This window comes from Protopterus annectens, chromosome 1.part1 (assembly GCF_019279795.1).
Source record: "Protopterus annectens isolate FY-2018-M chromosome 1.part1, PAN1.0, whole genome shotgun sequence".
NCBI classification, from domain to species: Eukaryota; Metazoa; Chordata; order Ceratodontiformes; family Protopteridae; genus Protopterus; species Protopterus annectens.
This window is the reverse complement of record NC_056726.1, coordinates 1,531,724,862-1,531,743,307: the sequence shown is the minus strand read 5'-3', so window position 1 is coordinate 1,531,743,307 and position 18,446 is coordinate 1,531,724,862. Positions and strand designations below refer to the sequence as shown.

The 18,446-nt window shown below is 40.0% G+C and overlaps 1 protein-coding gene across 2 annotated transcripts in view; it reads left to right on the top strand.

Annotated features, from left to right (window-relative positions):
- LOC122811208 (procathepsin L-like) overlaps positions 1-18,446 on the top strand; it is a 300,536-nt gene that overhangs the window by 101,639 nt on the left and 180,451 nt on the right. The window contains exons 2-3 of one of the 2 annotated variants that reach the window (XM_044082896.1): positions 1,177-1,319; positions 17,705-17,899. In XM_044082896.1, coding sequence (XP_043938831.1) covers positions 1,177-1,319; positions 17,705-17,899 — 338 coding nt within the window. The remainder of the gene's footprint in view (positions 1-1,176; positions 1,320-17,704; positions 17,900-18,446) is intronic. The other variant, XM_044082904.1, reaches the window with a different exon arrangement.

Here is an 18,446-nt window from a genome sequence, read left to right as displayed (position 1 = left end):
TGCTTTGTTTTAATTAAACAGTCAAATTCCTCTGGTCCCCACCAGTTCTAAGTCAGCTGCTGTGGCATCGGGCCTCATAACACCCCTGGGTGGGTGTTATTTACACAATAACATACTCCCTGTTTGGCATTATTGCTTGTATATTGCATTTATGGTCAAACCTGAGTGCTGTTGTACGTCATGTGGAGTATCAGCTGTAGCAACTGCTTACTACATTTTAGCAAATGGTTTCTTACAGTTTAAAAGTTAGAAAAAAAATAAAATAAAACCTGAATGCTGTAGTGCTCCATGCTGGGTATAAATTGAAGTTCTTTTTCTTTTTTTTATCAGGTGAACCAATTATCCCTCTACAACTGGGTTTCCACATAAGGATACCTCTAAATAAAACATATTAAACTTCTTTTTTTATTTTTTAAAAGTTAACAATAAAAGCCGCACTGTGCACCACTTCCTTAAATACTCCAAGCGTGCTTGCACATAGCTGCATTTGTTCACAATACCTTGTCTTATCTATAAGATGCTTGCTTTCATTTGATAACATGATTAGCTTTGATATGCATTTACATATTACCTGCCAAGGTGGTTCATGTACCCCAAATAATTAATAATTGGTCTATTTTGAAAATACTTTACCACCATCCAATACAACTTGATAAAATGTGTTATTATGCATCACTGTGATGTTTTTTTTTTTTTTATATCCTTGCAAGTATGTTTGAAGGTGAGCTAATCCAAAGCCACAGGTTAACAACTTCAAAATGAAATGCATCAACTTTTTATCCATGCAAAAAATCCATAAATGAATTATGAACCATTTAAAAATTTACATCCCAGAAAATCTCCTCATGTGACTCCTCGAAAATTTCCTCATGTGACTCCTTGAATTAGTTAAAGATGATTCTGTACCATCTGTGAGTACAGCATGGACGTATACTGTCATTTAAGAAAGCATTTAAAACATTCTACTAAACATTTTGAATATTTTAAATGTTGCAATTGCCTCTAGTATTCAGGTGATGTGGAGTTAAATTGACTGCATTCCATCAGTCAAAATGTTTGCAGTATAATTCAAAACTGTACATCAGTAAAACAACTTATAAATGCAAAATTTTCCAAGCACAGGTACAGAATTTGAATTGTGTGTCTGTAATAATAAAATATGTTTTGTCACATTAGGTAAATCATACTCTTCATCAGAAGAAGAAGTTTATCGCAAGGATATCTGGCTAAGCAATAGAGACTATGTGGTTAAACACAATGAGCTTGCTGACCTGGGTTTCAAAAGCTTCAGACTGGGAATGACATACTTTGCAGATATGGTAAATTACATTGTTTATTTTAGTCATTTTTTACAAGAAATCAGAGTGAGCTGATACCAGCTCTTGTTTAAACTATCACAGGAAATTATGAGTTAAGAAGCTTATTCAGTATGCCAAATATCATTTCTGAAATAAACATTAAAAAAAATACAAAAATGTTCTGAGTAAATCCATAACCTGTAATTCATGAATGTTTCATACCAGGTGCAATTCTGTTTATGACATTCCTGCAATCTAAGGGATATCAAGAAACATCACTTTTCACAGAAACAATCAAATAATCGTATCTATGTAGTCTGTTTCTTATTATAAAGAACTGCACACACATACAGTCTTTAAGAGTGGTAAGGAAGTCAATGAATGTGTGAGGACACTCAGCATTCCCATCTTCACCTCCACACAGCCTGAAAATTGTAGGAACCTTTGTAATGCAAATGGGTTATTCATCAAGACAGTGACAAAATCTGTTCTATGTTATTTTCCATATTCACGGGTAGTTTCCCAGAGATCATAGGATCATAAGAAGTTACTAGGCTAATGGCCCTAGGGCCCTTACAAGCCTAGCCAAGTTCAACCTGTGTCCCCAAGGCATGGAGAAGAAGAAAATAAAAAAGGCGGTGCTTCTACGGACCCTGGAAATTACAGCCTTGTCTGCAAGGCTATGGAGAGGATCATAATGGAACTCATAAATAAAGACATTGAGGACCTACAGACACTGGATCCTACCCAATTTGGCTTTGTCAAGGGCAGATCCTGCCTTTTGAACTTGGTCGACTTTTTCAAAACAGTCACTAAGGCCATTGATGAGGGTAAGGCAGTTCACACAGCCTACCTTGACCTAGCAAAAGCATTCGACACAATACCCCACTCGGGCATCATAGAAAAGATCACCAGCTTAGATGTAAACCCATATGTCACAAGATTGGTTGCAAACTGGCTCAAGGACAGAACCCACAGGGTTAGAGTTGCATGGTGCCATGACAGACTCAAAGCCGGTCATGAGCAGTGTCCCACAGGGCTCAGTCCTGGGATTTATTTTTCTGAAGTGCAGGCAAACATAGGGGGATTGTGGCTGAGAAAATTTGCAGATGACTGCAAACTGGGCACCATAATTGACACTCCATCAGACACAGACAACCTCCAGAGAGGTCTCATAGAAATAGATAAGTGGTGCCATGGCCTTAAGCTAAATGCCAAAATGTATAGTCATACCCTTTGGGAAAAACAAGGTAACCTAATTACCACATAGGTGGTAATCCATTAAAGAAGAAGTTATCAGGGACCTGGGGACCCAAGTTGACAGTAACCTCTCTTTTGACACTCACATTGCCAAAGTGGTTAGGAAGACCTTCTACATTGCCCACCTGATCATGAAGGGATTCACATCCAGATCAGGAGAGGTCATTGTACCCCTGTACTCTTCACTTATCAGACCAATGATTGAGTACAACGCCCCATTCAGAATGTACCTTACCCGACACCTGCAGCAGTTGGAAAGACCCCAAAAGTTCCTCACCAAAGGATAAAGGGGCTCAAACATATGTCATGCTGCTCGACTGAAGAAACTCCAGCTCTATTCAGTCGCATACCATCTGCTCAGAGGTGATCTGTGCCTGACATACAAGGCCATGTCCAACCCGGAATTAATGGACATGCTCCACCTCAAAAATCCAAATCCACCAGAGCCACGAGCAAGAGACTTAAACCTCAACACGGATATAAATAGGACATGCTGGAGGGACAGATTCATCACCCAGAGACTCCCTACACTATGGAACAGAATCCCAGTCCATGTGAGGCAGAGCCCCTCACTGACTCTGTTCAAGAGAAATCTTGTGGATGGGAGATGAATGATCTCTGTGTCACTGCTGGACAGAGGCACAGCAAACTAATGGGTATAGTATTCTCATCCTAAGGGGTGGTGAAAGCCACACACACTCTGAATGCCCTAGGGCAGATAGCCTAGTATGAACCTATGAACCTATGTGTTAGATTTTATTAATATAAGGCTGAAATTAATTATGTTGTAAATATGCTGAAAGGAAAAGCTTGCTTAAATGCAGGAACAGAGTTTAGTAATATGTGATCAGCAGTCATACTAAATGACCATGGCTTGGAAAAGGAATCTGCTGAATGGACATTTTTCCCTTACAGACTTAAAAACAGGATGTATGCAAGAGCAAAAATATAAAAATCTGCTTTTAAAGAATGGACATTTTTCCCTTACAGACTTAAAAACAGGATGTATGCAAGAGCAAAAATGCAAAATCTGCTTTTAGAAAAGACTGACATGTTTTTCTGCATATAAAAATGGACACAATATGTTTCCTAAAATAACAGGATGGACACAATATGTTTCCTAAAACAACAGGATATGTTTATGACACTGTGACAATGTGTTTTCTCAAAAATATGTTTTTCTGCATGGAAAACAGGATAAGATGTTCTTATACACAGATCCAAATAGAATGACATCAGGACACTGTTGCAGGATATTCACACTGTCAGAAAAGCTGGTCTCTTACAATACATTTTTAAACAAGGAAGCTTAGTATTGTTTCTACAGGATAAGCAATTCTCCAAAATAGAATACCAAGAGGACTAAAACTGTATATAAAGAGCTGTATAAATCCAGTTATGTTAGAGGTATGGTAGGGACTCATTTGTCCTAAGGTAAATGTTATATCTTTCCCATCATCTGTACTATATTTTAAGCTGCAACGTTATTCCGTTTGGTTTATTATAAAAAGTTATTTGTTACTGCTCTCTAAAGTTGATGCTGCAAAGTATATTCTCTCATCAGTGTATATTCTGCAAGTTTCTGTATGCAACAGACTGTGAATGCAAATATAACCAGACTTTGAATCCAGCCAGCAAGACTGAGTGTCTTAAGAACACTTCAAATCCATCACACCAAGCAGTAAGCAGCTCAATGTAATTTTTTCACTATGAACCTATAAGTTTGTCAAAATCTGCAGTACAAAGATGTATAGCAAAGGACTTCAAGCAGATGTCATTGAAACTGCAGCTGAAAAAAAGATGGTAGCTTTTATTTTATCTGCACTTACTGATGATAATCTTGAGAATAAAAGAAGTGATGTTGTTGCAGCTGACACAGCATGGATGTTAAAGCATTAACTGGAAGTTTCATTGTAGAATAATGATTTGAAACAAGGTTTACTAGAGAAGGTAATAAAGATTTCTGGGTGGTTATCAGTAATGGATGATTCCTGATGTGCTTGAACATACATGTCACAATATGTTTTCATGTGACTGTGTGTATCAAAAGGGACCACTGTAGGTTCCAGAATGTCTTTTCTGCAAGTGATTAAATATCTAAATGAAATATTGGTAATTGAAGAAATAGGATGAATTTTGTTCCTATAATAATGTGAAAAAGATATATCAAGTCAAGAAGTAACGCTTATGGGACAAAAAGCTTGAAAGAATGCTTACTGATACAGTTTTCAATGCTGCTTTCAAGACAGGTAATGGTTTTAAATAACACGGGAAATATTTTGATAAAAAGAAATGAAATATGATGTACTGCATGGGGCGTAGTGATTACACTCTGATATCATGAGAAAGACAAACCAGTTAAATGCTTCTATAGCATATCAAAAGGTGCTTCAACAAAGTATTAGTTTAAGGGTGTGCACACTTATGGAACCAGCTTATTGTACATTTTTTATTTTTTATATTTTTCCCTAACAGATTTGTTTGTTTTTCAATTGAAATGTACAGGTTATAGGTCACATTAAAGGTGGGAAAAGTTTTGAAATGATTTATTGTGGTCTCATTTTTTTATATCACAAAAACCTGGCATTTTAATAGGGGTGTGTACACTCTTTATATCCACTGTATGCCAAACAAGAGGGGAACCAGCACTGACCCTTGTGGTACCCCACTGGTGACAGGTCTGCTGGTAGAGGTAAAGTCTCCCACTTTGACTGAGTATCGTTGATCTGTGAGCCACTTTGCAACCCACCTGACAACATATGGGTTGTTATTCAACTGGGTTAGTTTATCAATGATGCCCTAATGTGGAATAGTGTTGAAGGCCTTGCCAAGTCAAGATAGGCTGTGTGCATGGCTTTGTACTCATCTATGGCTCTGGTCATGTTCACAAAGAATTTCACCAGGTTTAGCAGGCATGACCTACCCTTGGCAAAACTGAACTGAGATGGATCCGGCATTTGGAGGTCACCTATGTCCTTATTTATGAGGTCCATGATGAGTTGCTCCATTACCTTACAGATGAGGGTGGTTAAACTTATGGGCCTATAGTTTCCCAGGTCTGTTGCAGAGCTGCCCTTATGTAGGGAGATAACAGACACTGTCTTCCATTCAGTGGGGACAAAGTCAATACTCAGGCTGTGGTTGAATAGAGTGTTTAATGGAGTAGCTAGCTGTTGTTTTAGAACATTAAGAACGCTGTACAGAATGCCATCTGGTCTCATGGAGGCTGTGTTCTTAGCCTTGCAGAAAGCATTGATGACTTGCTCTTTGTAGATGTAGGGAGGAGGAGCTGATAAAGACAAGGTTTGTGGTATGCTTGGGGGGAATGGGGGGGGTGACATTTTCACCAAACCTGTCTGCTAGCAGGTTTGCAATTTCCACAGGGTCAGTGTGTATGATGCCATCCATAATTAGTTCAGCACACATCTGAGTCCTACCTTTTAGGTTGCAGACATATCTGAACAAAGCCTTATGGTTATCCTTGGCTATGGCTGCTAAATTGTTCTCATAGTTGCTCTTTGAAGATTTTACAAGTTGTTTTATTTGCTTGTTTAGGTTGAGGACAGGGTCTTCCAGTTCTGGGATCTCACTTTTGTATTTTTAGATAGCAGCATCTTTCACGTATTGTATAATTTATTAATGCTAGACGCCCATCTAGCCAAGATCAATTAGGGTAACTCAGGTGTAACATGGCTAGGCTTGCAAAGGCTCTAGGGCCATTAGCCTAGTAACCTCCTATGAACCTATGAACATATACTGATGGTTTACAAACATGCACATTTTGTTCTTATAAACAGTGCACATATGTAGTTTATTTAAATGTCAGATGTGGTATGTGCATGCTTATAAGGAATATGTGATGGGGTGTTTGCAGTTTTAAAGGCAAAGATTGTGATGGTTACATAAGGAAAGAAGAACTCAAGATTATCAAATATAAGAGTGAAGATCTGTAAATGAATAAATCCGGAGAAGTCAGAGGGAGCAGTGCATTTTTTATTCAGCCAGATAAAGATTTTAGGGATTTCCTTTTTTTAGTACTTCTGACTTAGTGAAGCTAAACTGAGAAAAACTTGGTGAAGATGATAAACATGTGACCAATCTGTCAAATTAGAAGAAAATAGACTTTGGTTAGTAAAAAAAATATCATAACTATATCCTGTGGCAACATGTGTCGAGTGTTGGACAGGAGTGCAGATGCCCTGGGTTCTAGTCCAGGGTATGCAAAACATTACCAGCCCATAATTGAGTATAATGCCCCATTCGGTATGTACCATACTAAGCATCTGCAGAAAATAGAAAGGCTTCGGAGGTTTCTAGCAAAGAAGATCAAGGGCGTCCAGCATATCCCTTACATGGAATGACTAAAGTCCCTTTCGCTATACTCCATATCACACAGACTTCTTAGGGGAGATTTGTTTCTGGCCTACAGAGCAACCCAAGATGCAAACCTAATGAACTTACTGCATATCCGTAAATCAAATGGGTCTAGGATTACCCTATCCAGGGACTTAAATATGGCTTGTGACTTAAATAGGACATGCTGGAGGGACATATTTATCTCCCTGTGACTGCCACGTCTTTGGAAGAGGCTACTAATTCATGCAAAACAGAGCACCTCTATGACACTGTTCAAGAGGAACCTGGACGAGTGGATGAGGCACCATAAATTCTGTCCGGGGATAGGGCCCACAACCATCTTGAACAAGGGCAGTCACCACTAAATGCAATCTTGGGTATTGGCGAATACTTCTACGGTATTACATTGGGTTGAAATGGCTAGGTTTACAATGACCTCTGAGTTGATAGCCTAGTAATCTCCTATGATCCGATGATATTTGTTACTTTATTACTGTTAAGTTTTGTAATTCTTTGAAACTGGACATTTTAATACCAGAAAAATGCAATGCTCCTGTAATCATGGATGAACAAGTAAAGACTGCACTCTCCAAAGCCAAGAGCACAGCATCCATGGGACCAGACAACATCCCAGGCTGCATACTACATGAACTACAGAACGAACTGGCACTCCACCTAAGTACCATGCTCAATCATAGCCTCACCTCAGGCTATGTGCCTACTGAATGGCACACAGTGATGGTTATCCCACTCCACAAAGGGGGTGCCACCATGGACCCTGGAAATTACCACCCCATTAGCCTGATGAGCCTGGTCTGCAAGGCCATGGAACATATCATCTTGGAGCTTATAAACAAAGGCATAGGTAACCTCCAAACCCTAGACCCCACTCAGTTTTGGGTTTTTAAAAGGTAGATAATGTCTACTAAACCTTATTGAATTCTTTGAAGCAGTCACTAAGGCTGTAGATGAGGGCAAGGTAGTGCACACAGCCTATCTTGACCTCGCCAAGGCTTTTGATACCACCCCCCCACTCTGGAATTATACATAAACTCACTAAACTGGGCATAAATCCCTATGTCATAAGATGGGTGGCCTACTGGCTCACTGACAGAAGCCATACAGTAAAAGCAGCTGACTCCAAGTCTGATTTCAGACCAGAGATGAGTGGAGTACCACAGGGTTTCATCCTGGGCTGAAGTGCAGGCCAACACAGAAGGTCTTTGGCTAACAAAGTTTGCAGATGACTGCAAACTGTGAGCCATAATAGAATCACCTAATGATGTAGACATTCTACAAAAGGGCTTCACAGAGACAGGTGCTTGGTGTCAAAGTCATGGCCTCAAGCTCAATGCCAAGAAGTGCATTGTCATCTCCTTTGGGAAAAACTCAGTACCCATGAACTACCACATAGGCGGTAGCTCACTAAACACTGAAAGTGTGATAAGAGACCTCGGGACACAGGTGGACAGTAGTCTCTCCTTTGATAACCACATCGCCACAGTAGTCATGAAATCCTTCTATGTGGCACACCTCATCACAAAAGGGTTCTCCTCTAGAAAAAAGGAGGTCATTGTTTCTCTCTACTCATCCCTTATCAAACCCATTATAGAGTACAATGTCCCATTTGGCATGTATCTCACAAGACACCTACAACAGAAATACCTCACTAAGAGGATTACTGGCCTCAAACAGATTTCATACGCAGACCATCTCAAAAAAACTCCAGTTCTACTCTGTAGCATATCGCTTACTCAGAGGCAATCTCTGCATAACATAAAAAGCTATGTCAAACCCAGAGCTGTTGGACATGCTACACTTAAAGAAATCCCAATCTCTCCAAATCACACGCTCCAGGGATCTAAACCTTGTCACCACAATAAACAGAACATGCTGGAGGGATAGATTCCTGTCCCAGAGACTTCCCATACTCTGGAACAAACTACCTATTCATGTCAAGCAAAGCCCCTCATTGGCCCTATTTAAGAAAAATCTTGACAACTGGATGGGAAATAGAAAATTCACCCCAGGGATCACTTCTGCAGCACTGCTTGACAGGGACACAGGAAAATAATTTTCTTGGGTTGGGTGGTGAAAGCCAGGGAACCTTTTTGGCTAGGCTTATATAGGCCCCAGGGCTGATAGCCTAATACCTACCTATGAACCTATGAAGTTAGTAAGTAAACTGACAACCATCTTAGAAAAGCTGCCCTAAATAAACCTTGAATAGAAAAGTATTTTGGAATAATAAATAAAATGAAGGACAGTGGTAGAGGGTCAGTATGCTAATGACAAAAAGAAAGGCATATAGGACTGACTGGATTATAATTTTAAGGGATAAGGTGAAGACATGGAAAGTAACAAAACAAGATAGTTGCAAGGATGGAAGAAAAGACTGTGGCAGGGTAATCAGTGAATATATTTACAATGATTCATACTTAAAAAGAATGACACAAAAATCAAATGAGCATATTAGGTGTGAGTTATAAAAAGTGATTCTCCTAATAAGTATGGGATATTGTTTGTATGTTTAGGCATGACAGAGTAGGTATAAAATCCAGCATGAAATATAAAACTGTGAAAGAGACTTTGCGTATAAATATAAATGTAAGTAAAAATAGAATCTATTGATGCTTTAACTCCTTCTATACAAAAAATAACTTGAGCTTACAGCTTCATTTAGAACAAAAGTCCTTTTTCTGCAACAATTTTCTTATGAAAACATCTGGGAGAGGGGAAGGAAGATTTAGTAAATGTGTGGAAATTGAATTTAAGTGGACTAAAATGTGAATTTTGAAATACTGAGGACTATTTTAACATATATTGTTGTGGCCAATCACATGCTCATGATCCTTTCTCCGGATTTTGGGAATACAGTGACATTTATCATTTGTACTCTTTAAGATTTCCTTACTGAGGTGGTGGAGCTAGGAACTAAACCTTCTATTTAAGGGGTAAAATAAAACATTTCAGAGCTTTACTAGAAAGGCTCACCCAGACTCTGCTACACTTTTTTGCGAGGGAAAAGTTAGTTTGCTTTTTATTTGTAGTATTTTGTATTACTTTATTGCCTTTTTCTATTTTGAATACTGTGATTTGTTTTCTTTACCTTGTGTTTTACTTGTATTCTACTTTTAACTGCATATTAAAACTTCAAGAGAGACCACAGTTCTGTCTCTTGTGAATCAGGCAGAATTTTTTTCCCCACTCTCCCACCTGGTTAGTGTTGTGTTCTTAAACACCACTGTCTTTCTAGTTGCCTGCCCCTTATATTAATTTGACCATATATCTCATTTCCTCTCTGCTTTTACTGGCTTGTGTGAGTAAACACAAAATTATAATTTTTGTGAAATCACTCCCCTTCAACTATTTAAATTTATTGGCCACCCTACTATATTCTATAGTACCAGAATTCAAAAGTCACCACCCCTTCCAGTCTACTGTGCTGTTTTAAAAATAGTGACTGTCCACTAAAGCTTAACTTTTTAGACATGTAAAACTTAAGTTGCCTCCTTTCACATCTAACTCCTCTGGTGCACACTGCAGTGTTTAGGATAAACCCTTTTTTCATCTTACCTTTAAGCACTTGCTCTAAAACCTGCTGGAAAGCACTAGGAAGCCTTAAACTGATACAAGCACTCAACTCTCTTTGTTAATAAGGAGAAATTAATCACAGGCACTAAACAGCCTATAACTGCAAAGTACCTTGCTAAGTTAAGTGAAAACAGCTGTTGTACTTTACAAAAAAAAAAGCACCAAACCAGGCATGACCAATGGTCAGCTTCTGGTAATTTCTCATGTCCACCTGGTAAATCTGGGCATACTGGGGCAATGCAGTAATTGCCTCATGTACACAGACAACCCTCCCCTCTCCTCCTACCACCCAATAACTTGCAAGAGATTCCCTTGTATAGCCAAACTGGAAGCAAAGCTCTCTCCACCCAAGATTGTGCTAGACAGATAGGAGGAGAAGTTTAACACCCACACTACACCTCAAGCAACACATAGCCCTGCTAAACCCATACCACCGACACCCTCACATAGCAACACTAAACCCTCATATGCAGAGGCCCTTAACAGAAACCTGCCCAAGCAACAAGGACCTCCGAAGCTGAAACACAAACAAACACCAATCACAACCAAAGTGTCGCATAGCTTACAACACCAGTGTGCCACCCAACAAGAGCCCCTAAGGCAAGACAATATACCCATCACTATAGTCATAGGTGACTATAGTCAGGCACACTGATGTCCTACTCACCAGGCTGAACAAGGAGAAAATTACAGTCAGCTGCCTGTCGGGTGACAGGATCCGTCACAACACATGCACTCAAGTCACTCCACAACAAGTACAAATATAACTCTGTCATTGTCCATGTTGGAGTGAATGACTTGAGACGTACCTCCCTGGACTACATGAAAAGAGACATGGAAGAACTCTCAGATAATGTGGCCCAGGCAGGTATGACCCTAGCCCTGAGTAGCATCCTGCCTTCATCCAGAATGATACCACAGTATAAGAACAAAATGATTGACTTCAACAATTGGCTAAGCATCAAAGGGGATCCAGTATCTGTCTGCCTGGGACGACATGATCAACAGACCACAATGCTTTGCCAGAGATGGTCTGCACCTGTTGCCCCTGAGATTCAGGTTACTGGCTAAGGCTCTTGCCACCCCTATAGTGCCATTTTAGGCAAAGTTCAAAGGACAAAACTACCACTGTAACAGGTACAAGCATGCAAAATCTGAAGGTAATGCTACTCAATGCTAGAAGTCTAAAACCTCAAACTGCACTCTCTGGAGGCACTCCTAAAAATGGAGAACATCAATATCTGTGCAGTAACTGAAACCTAGTTCAAGACTCCAGAGAGCACCCCTGCAATAGCATGCTACAACTCTTCCACTTTTCGGCCACCAAACCAGGACTAAAACACTAAAGGTGGAGGAGTGTCCATATTCACCAAGGATATTTACACCACCAGGCTAGGTGCCCAACACAATGCATCTGAAATGCTACAGGTGCAACTAACACACTAGGTAAGACTGCAATCCAAATTGTAGATTGCTACAGATCCCCCACCAGCCCCAAGATTCTCACTACACCTTTCTAAACATACTGGAAAATATTAAGATACAACCAAACACCCTAATATTGCGTGATTTCAGCTACCCTGTCATTAACTGGAAAAACTATGCATGTACCAACACCTTTGCCCAACGGTTCTTGGAATTCATAAATTCCAGTGCCCTGGATCAATTAATACATAGTCCAACCAGGGGCTCCAATATCCTAGACCTGGTCATTACCAACAAGAGAAATCAATGCTCCACACCTATGGTCACCCCCTCATTGGTCAGGTCTGACCATAAGCTAATCACTCTTGACATCCACATCCCTCCCCCACCCCCCAGTAAGGAAACCTCCATAAAAAACTTCTCCAAAGCCAACTTCATGCTACTCAAGTCAGAAGTGACAAGCTTCATGACACCCATGCAGACGGGAACTGAAAGATCAACTGCTGAATCCTACACTAAGGCACTGTAAGAGCACATCCACTCGTGCATGAATCGTCCCATCCGAAATAGAACCAAGATGCTGTCCTCCAAAAAAGGAAGCCAATCTGGTGGTCCCCTGTCACAAACAAACTTTACAACAAAAGGAAGAAATTGTTGCAGAAAAGAGGAAAATCCCAGGATGCAAAAAACTCCCTTACCAGCCTTAGTAAGAAACTGAGATCCCTCTTAAAATCTTCCAAAGCTAGTTGCGAAAATAAAATTGCCAAAGATACCAAAGACAACCACAAGGCATTCTATAGCTATGTCAAGAATCTAAATGGCAATGCTCAGATCTTCTCTGAGCTACAACAGAATGGTATTAAATATACTGATCCCAAGAATATTGCCAGTACCTTGGCAGATCAATTCAGTGCCAACTTCACCCCCTCTCACCCTCTAAAGGGCCCATCTCAATACCAAAAGTTTGCCAAATGCCAGTAATAATGACCACACAGGTAAAAACTGCACTCTCTAAAGCTAAGAATACAGCATCCATGGGACCAGGTGGCATCCCGGGCTGTGTACTGTATGAACTACAAAATGAACTGGCACCTCACCTAAGTGTCAGGTTTAATCACAGCCTCACCTCAGGCTTCATGCCCACTGAGTGGCGCACAGCTACAGTTATCCCACTCCACAAGGGGGGATCCACCTTGGATCCTGGGAACTACTGTCCCATCAGTCTGATGAGCCTGATCTGCAAGGCCATGGAATGTATTATCATGGAACTTATAAACAAAGACATTGGCAACCTTCAAACACTGGACCCCACCCAGTTTGGGTTCGTGAAGGGCCAATCTTGTCTCCTGAACCTGATTGACTTCTTCAAATCATTCTCCAGAGCTGTTGACGAGGGTAAGGTGGTCCACTCAGCCTATCTGGACCTCGGCAAGGCTTTCGACACGATCCCCCACTCTGGAATCACAGATAAACTTAGTAAGCTGGGCATTAATCCCTACATCACTCGAGAGGTTGTCAACTGGTTTACTGACAGAATCCACACTGTAAAAGTAGCTGACTCCAAATCCAACTCCAGACAAGTGACAGGTGGTGTATCTCAGGGTTCAGTCCTGGGACCGCTCTTATTTGGCATTACTTCTCTGAAGTGCAGGCCAACACTTCTGGCTAACAAAGTTCACAGATGACTGCAAACTGGGAGCCATTACTGAATCCCCAAATGATGTGGATATTCTACAGAAACAGATGCTTGATGCCAGAGCCATGGGCTCAAGCTCAATGCCAAGAAATTTATAATTATCCCCTTTGGGAAAAAACATGTACCTGAGAATTACCACAAAGGTGGCAGTACACTAAACATCAAAAGTGTGATAAGAGACTTAGGGACACAGGTGGACAGTCATCTCATCTTCGATAACCACATCATCACAACAGTCAGGATGTCCTTCTATGTGGCACTCCTCATCACTAAGGGCTTTTCATCCAGAATAAAACAAGGTCATTGTCCCACTGTACTTATCCATCATTAGACCCATTATAGAATACAATGCCCCATTTGGTATGTACCTCTCAAGACATTTGCAACAACTGGAAAGACCGCAGAAATACATCACAAAAATAATCATAGGCCTAAAGCAGATGTCCTATGCTGACCATCTAAAAAAACTCCAGCTATACTCTGTCGCATATCGTCTACTCAGAGACAATCTTGGCTTAACATACAAGGCCATGTCAGACCCAGAGTTGTTCGACATGCTACACTTAAAGAAATCCCAATCCCTCAGAGCCACATGCTCCAGGGATCTAAACCTTGTAATCACAATGAACAAGAACAAAACATGCTGGAGGGATAGGTTCCTGACCCAGACACTCCACAGACTCTGGAATAGACTGCCTATACATGTCAAGCAGAATACCTCTTTGGCCCTCTTCAAAAGGAACCTTGACAATTGGATGGGAAATAGGAAATTCACTCCTGGGATCACGTCAGTCACCCTGCTAGACAGGGGTTCAGGGAAGTAAATATTGTGAGAAGAAACAGCCAGAGAACTGTTATGGCTAGGCTTATATAAGCCCTAGGGCCAATAGCCTAATACCAACCTATGAACCCCCACCATCAATCCCTTCAGCCCCTTCAACTCCTCTTTCTCATGACTGCTGGTGAAGGATTATCAAAGGTTGTACACAATGAATTAGAGCACAGTTGCTCAGTAGTATTATTTCAACAGGCTTTTTTTGCTAACTCCCAGCTAATTCATACTCCCACCAGGCCCACAATGTCATTCTGGCCTTCACCACAGTGATTCTGTATTTAAGTGGGTTAACCTACCCACTAAGAAAAAGAATTACCCTGACAAATTGCTGGCTAACTTGGATCATTTGCTGTGTGATCAGATGCCTTGTCTCTGTGCCAGTGGGCCATGTCAAGACATTTATCTAAAAAAAAAAAGTTTAGGAAATTTGGAAATGTTACTTGAATTAAATTATATAAGAAAGATAGAAAAGAGCCATATAAAAATATTTCTGCTTTTTTCATTCTTAGTTTGCTCATTCTCTGTATGTAGTTTAATTTGTATTTAAGCGTAGTAGGATACATATATTGATATATTACTTTAAACACATTTATCTTTTTGTTAAAAATGCAGTTGGACTGGTTGGAGAGAATCATCACACTCCATCTGCTGCATGCAGAGGCCAGTATTTTTGGGGTATGACCTCATTTCTCACGAGGCTAGAAACCACAACATTTGAGTTCAGAGGAACATGTGTTACAAACATACCGCATTGGAATTCTGTACACATTCATCTAGCATGGCTACATTGTGGGTATGACAATGCACTTTAATATATGTTACAAAGAATGTATACAATTCAGAAAGACCTTCTATGTCAGTGATGAGCTTGCAAAAGTACATCAGGGAATCTGCAATACAGCTCATCCACATAGTCTTATCCAAAAGCCAATATACCCTGAGGGCCTGCTTATATCTGTCCCCTCATTTCCAACACCTGCATTAGGCATATGAAGAGGCAGTTCCCTACCCTGTTGCAGAACTGAATGAAGCTCTAGTTTTCCCCTTATGTAACAGTCAGTGTCTCTTGCAGGAGATTCCAGACCTTCATTCCACACTTGGCAATCTTCTGCAATCTAACTGCTCATAGCGTCCTGTACCTTTTATATAGGTCCATAGATGGTTGGACTTAGAGCTATTTTAAGCCTACCCAGACTTATCACAAATTTAACAAAATATTGCTGACGTGTCAATACCCCAAGGAATTTTATGGTTACAATATTAGCTTATATGCATCAAGTGTTCACAGGCTGTTCTTATCCATTAGGGACTTAGGTGCCAAACCAGGAGTACATTTTTGATTTCCTATCCATTGGTTCAAGTTACATTCAAATAAGGTTAGGGAAGAGCTTTGTTTCAAATGAATGGGAAGCTGCATCCAGAGAAGGAGTAATGTTTGAGACACATACCAGTCCCTCCAACATGTCCTGTTTATATTGCAGAGAAGGTTTAGGTCCTTATAACAAGTACTTCTGATGCTATTGGTTTTACAAACGTGCAACAATTTCATACTTCTTTACTTTCTCCAAATCATTTGGGTTTCTAATATCATGATGGGAATGTACCCATTCCTAAGTCAAAGTATGATTAAAGGTCATGAAATTAGTATTGTTTCAATCTTTGATGTTAGCCAGAAGTGCTGTTTCATCAGTGTGGGATCAGAGCATGCCTTGTAAGTTAGGCATAGATTGGTGTGCAGCAGTCTGCAGGAGACCGAGTATAGGGATAGGGCTTTGAACTGTTCCACATAGGACTTGGTGTTTACTTCTGATGTTCTCTTAGGTGTTATACTGAAGCAAATGGTTTCATGAAGACTACTCCATTTCTGTATCTCTAAAGCCAATATTACCTATCTGCACCTGCCAGCAATCAGTGACCTGGGTCAGCGTCCACCTTTCTCCTGAGCATCTCACCACTGACTTTCACCAGTGGTCCCTTACTGCTCTGTCAACAAGAGGAGCCTCTTGCCTCCCATGCAAGTAGCCTTTCAGCTACTAGAGTCCCCTCCACCTGCCATTTAGCACCCTGCCAGTGACTGGGAATGACAGCTTCACGCTCAATCAGAGTGTCAGTGGGTCAGAAGTTTTAACCTCCAATTCCAGTGCCTCTCACTACCTTGGTATCCTTCTGGCAGCAATCACTGCATCTGTCTGTCCTCATATGGCTTCCATGAATACCATGGTCATACTTTGCTAATGCCCCCTTCAATTTGATTGTGACTCTGTTTAGTCCAAAGTTACTGCACATTCAAATAGAATACTGGACTCATGCTAAAGGTATGCTTTGCCAGATACCAAAATTGCCTCATCCCTGTGTAAATGCAGTACATATTTTGTCTCCACTCATCTGCAGTGCTTTCAGCCTATAGGTTATTCAGACCACATACATTTTTCATTAATGCCCGAGTAATATTAATTGTGTTCTGTTTGATTACCTTATAATGATGATATGAAGTCACGAAGAAAACAACATCAAGTATATTGCATTACACGTGTAAACGAATGAAATGTAAGGGAAAATATATCGAACAGTGCAGCAGCAAATGAAAAAAAGTATGCAAGGTTGTAGAAATGTAGTGTATAAAGATATAAATGCAGCAAAAATGAAAGCTGCAGTCATATGCAAGCGCAACCAAAAAATCATAAATCATACAAGTGAAAAACAAGGCTGAATTGAAACAGATGAGGAATAATAAAGTAATGCCACATGAGTAGACATCATCTAGTAAATGTGTCTCACAGTAAGAAGTACATTATGTAAGGATGCTAAAGATAAATGTGGCCTACAAAATGATTTATTTGTGAGAAATCGTAGGTGATTGTAATCCCCAATACACTGAAGAAGTATGGAAAATGCATGCAGTAAGAAATAGGACAGAAGGTTAAAAAAAGAGCAAACTGAACAAGATGGCAATGCAAACAAACCATGTGTACAATAAAATTAAAAAAAAAAACAAGAACCAAGTCAGATTAGGAAAAATTTGTAAGAAGAGCAAAAACAAATAGAAAGCAACCATAGGCCAGGTACTAAAAAAGTACATTTTGATATCATGAAGTCAAAGAAAGGAATTTGTAAAAAGTCTAAGAGTGAGGTAAAGGGCAGGTAGTGCGAAAACATGGGAGATTGGTCTGTTGTCATAAACATCAGAAACCTTTAAATGATAAATGAGTGAAATAACCTAGAATTATTTATTCATTACAGAAAAATGAAGAATATAAACAAATGGCTTTTGGCAACTGCCTTACAGAATTCAAGTCAAAACAAAACAGAAGATCAACCTTCCAGACCTTACCAATGAAGACTCTTGTACCAAGCAGCATTGACTGGAGAAATGAAGGATATGTCACTCCTGTTAAGGATCAAAGGGAATGTGGTTCATGCTGGGCGTTTAGTGCGGTAAGGATCCAGTTTTTAGTATGGATACATTGTGCAGTTTTGGATGTAGATGGAGAATATCATGTACATTTACAGGAAAGTTGCAGAAATTATTACAGAGCAGTCGCAAAACTGAAAACATAATGGAGTTAAAAAGCTGAATTACAGGACATTTCTGAGACCCCTGCAATTCCACAAGCATTAAATGGAATTGCATTATTATGCATGAGCTATTTACTGTTATTTCCTGCATATCATATTGTGACTGACATATAACATAATAATGCACTAATTTCACAGGCAGGAATTGTTGAGTGCTGTTTTAAAACATCTCCTACACAGAGGGTTATACTGACTGCATCTTATTCACTGAACAAGAATGTAGGTCACTGCATTTAGGTTCATAGGTTCATAGGTTCATACTAGGCTATCTGCCCTAGGGCATTTATAAGCCTAGCCAGAGTGTGTGTGGTTTCACCACCCCTTAGGATGAGAATACTATACCCATTAGTTTGCTGTGCCTCTGTCCAGCAGTGACACAGAGATGATTCCTGGGGTAAACCTATGA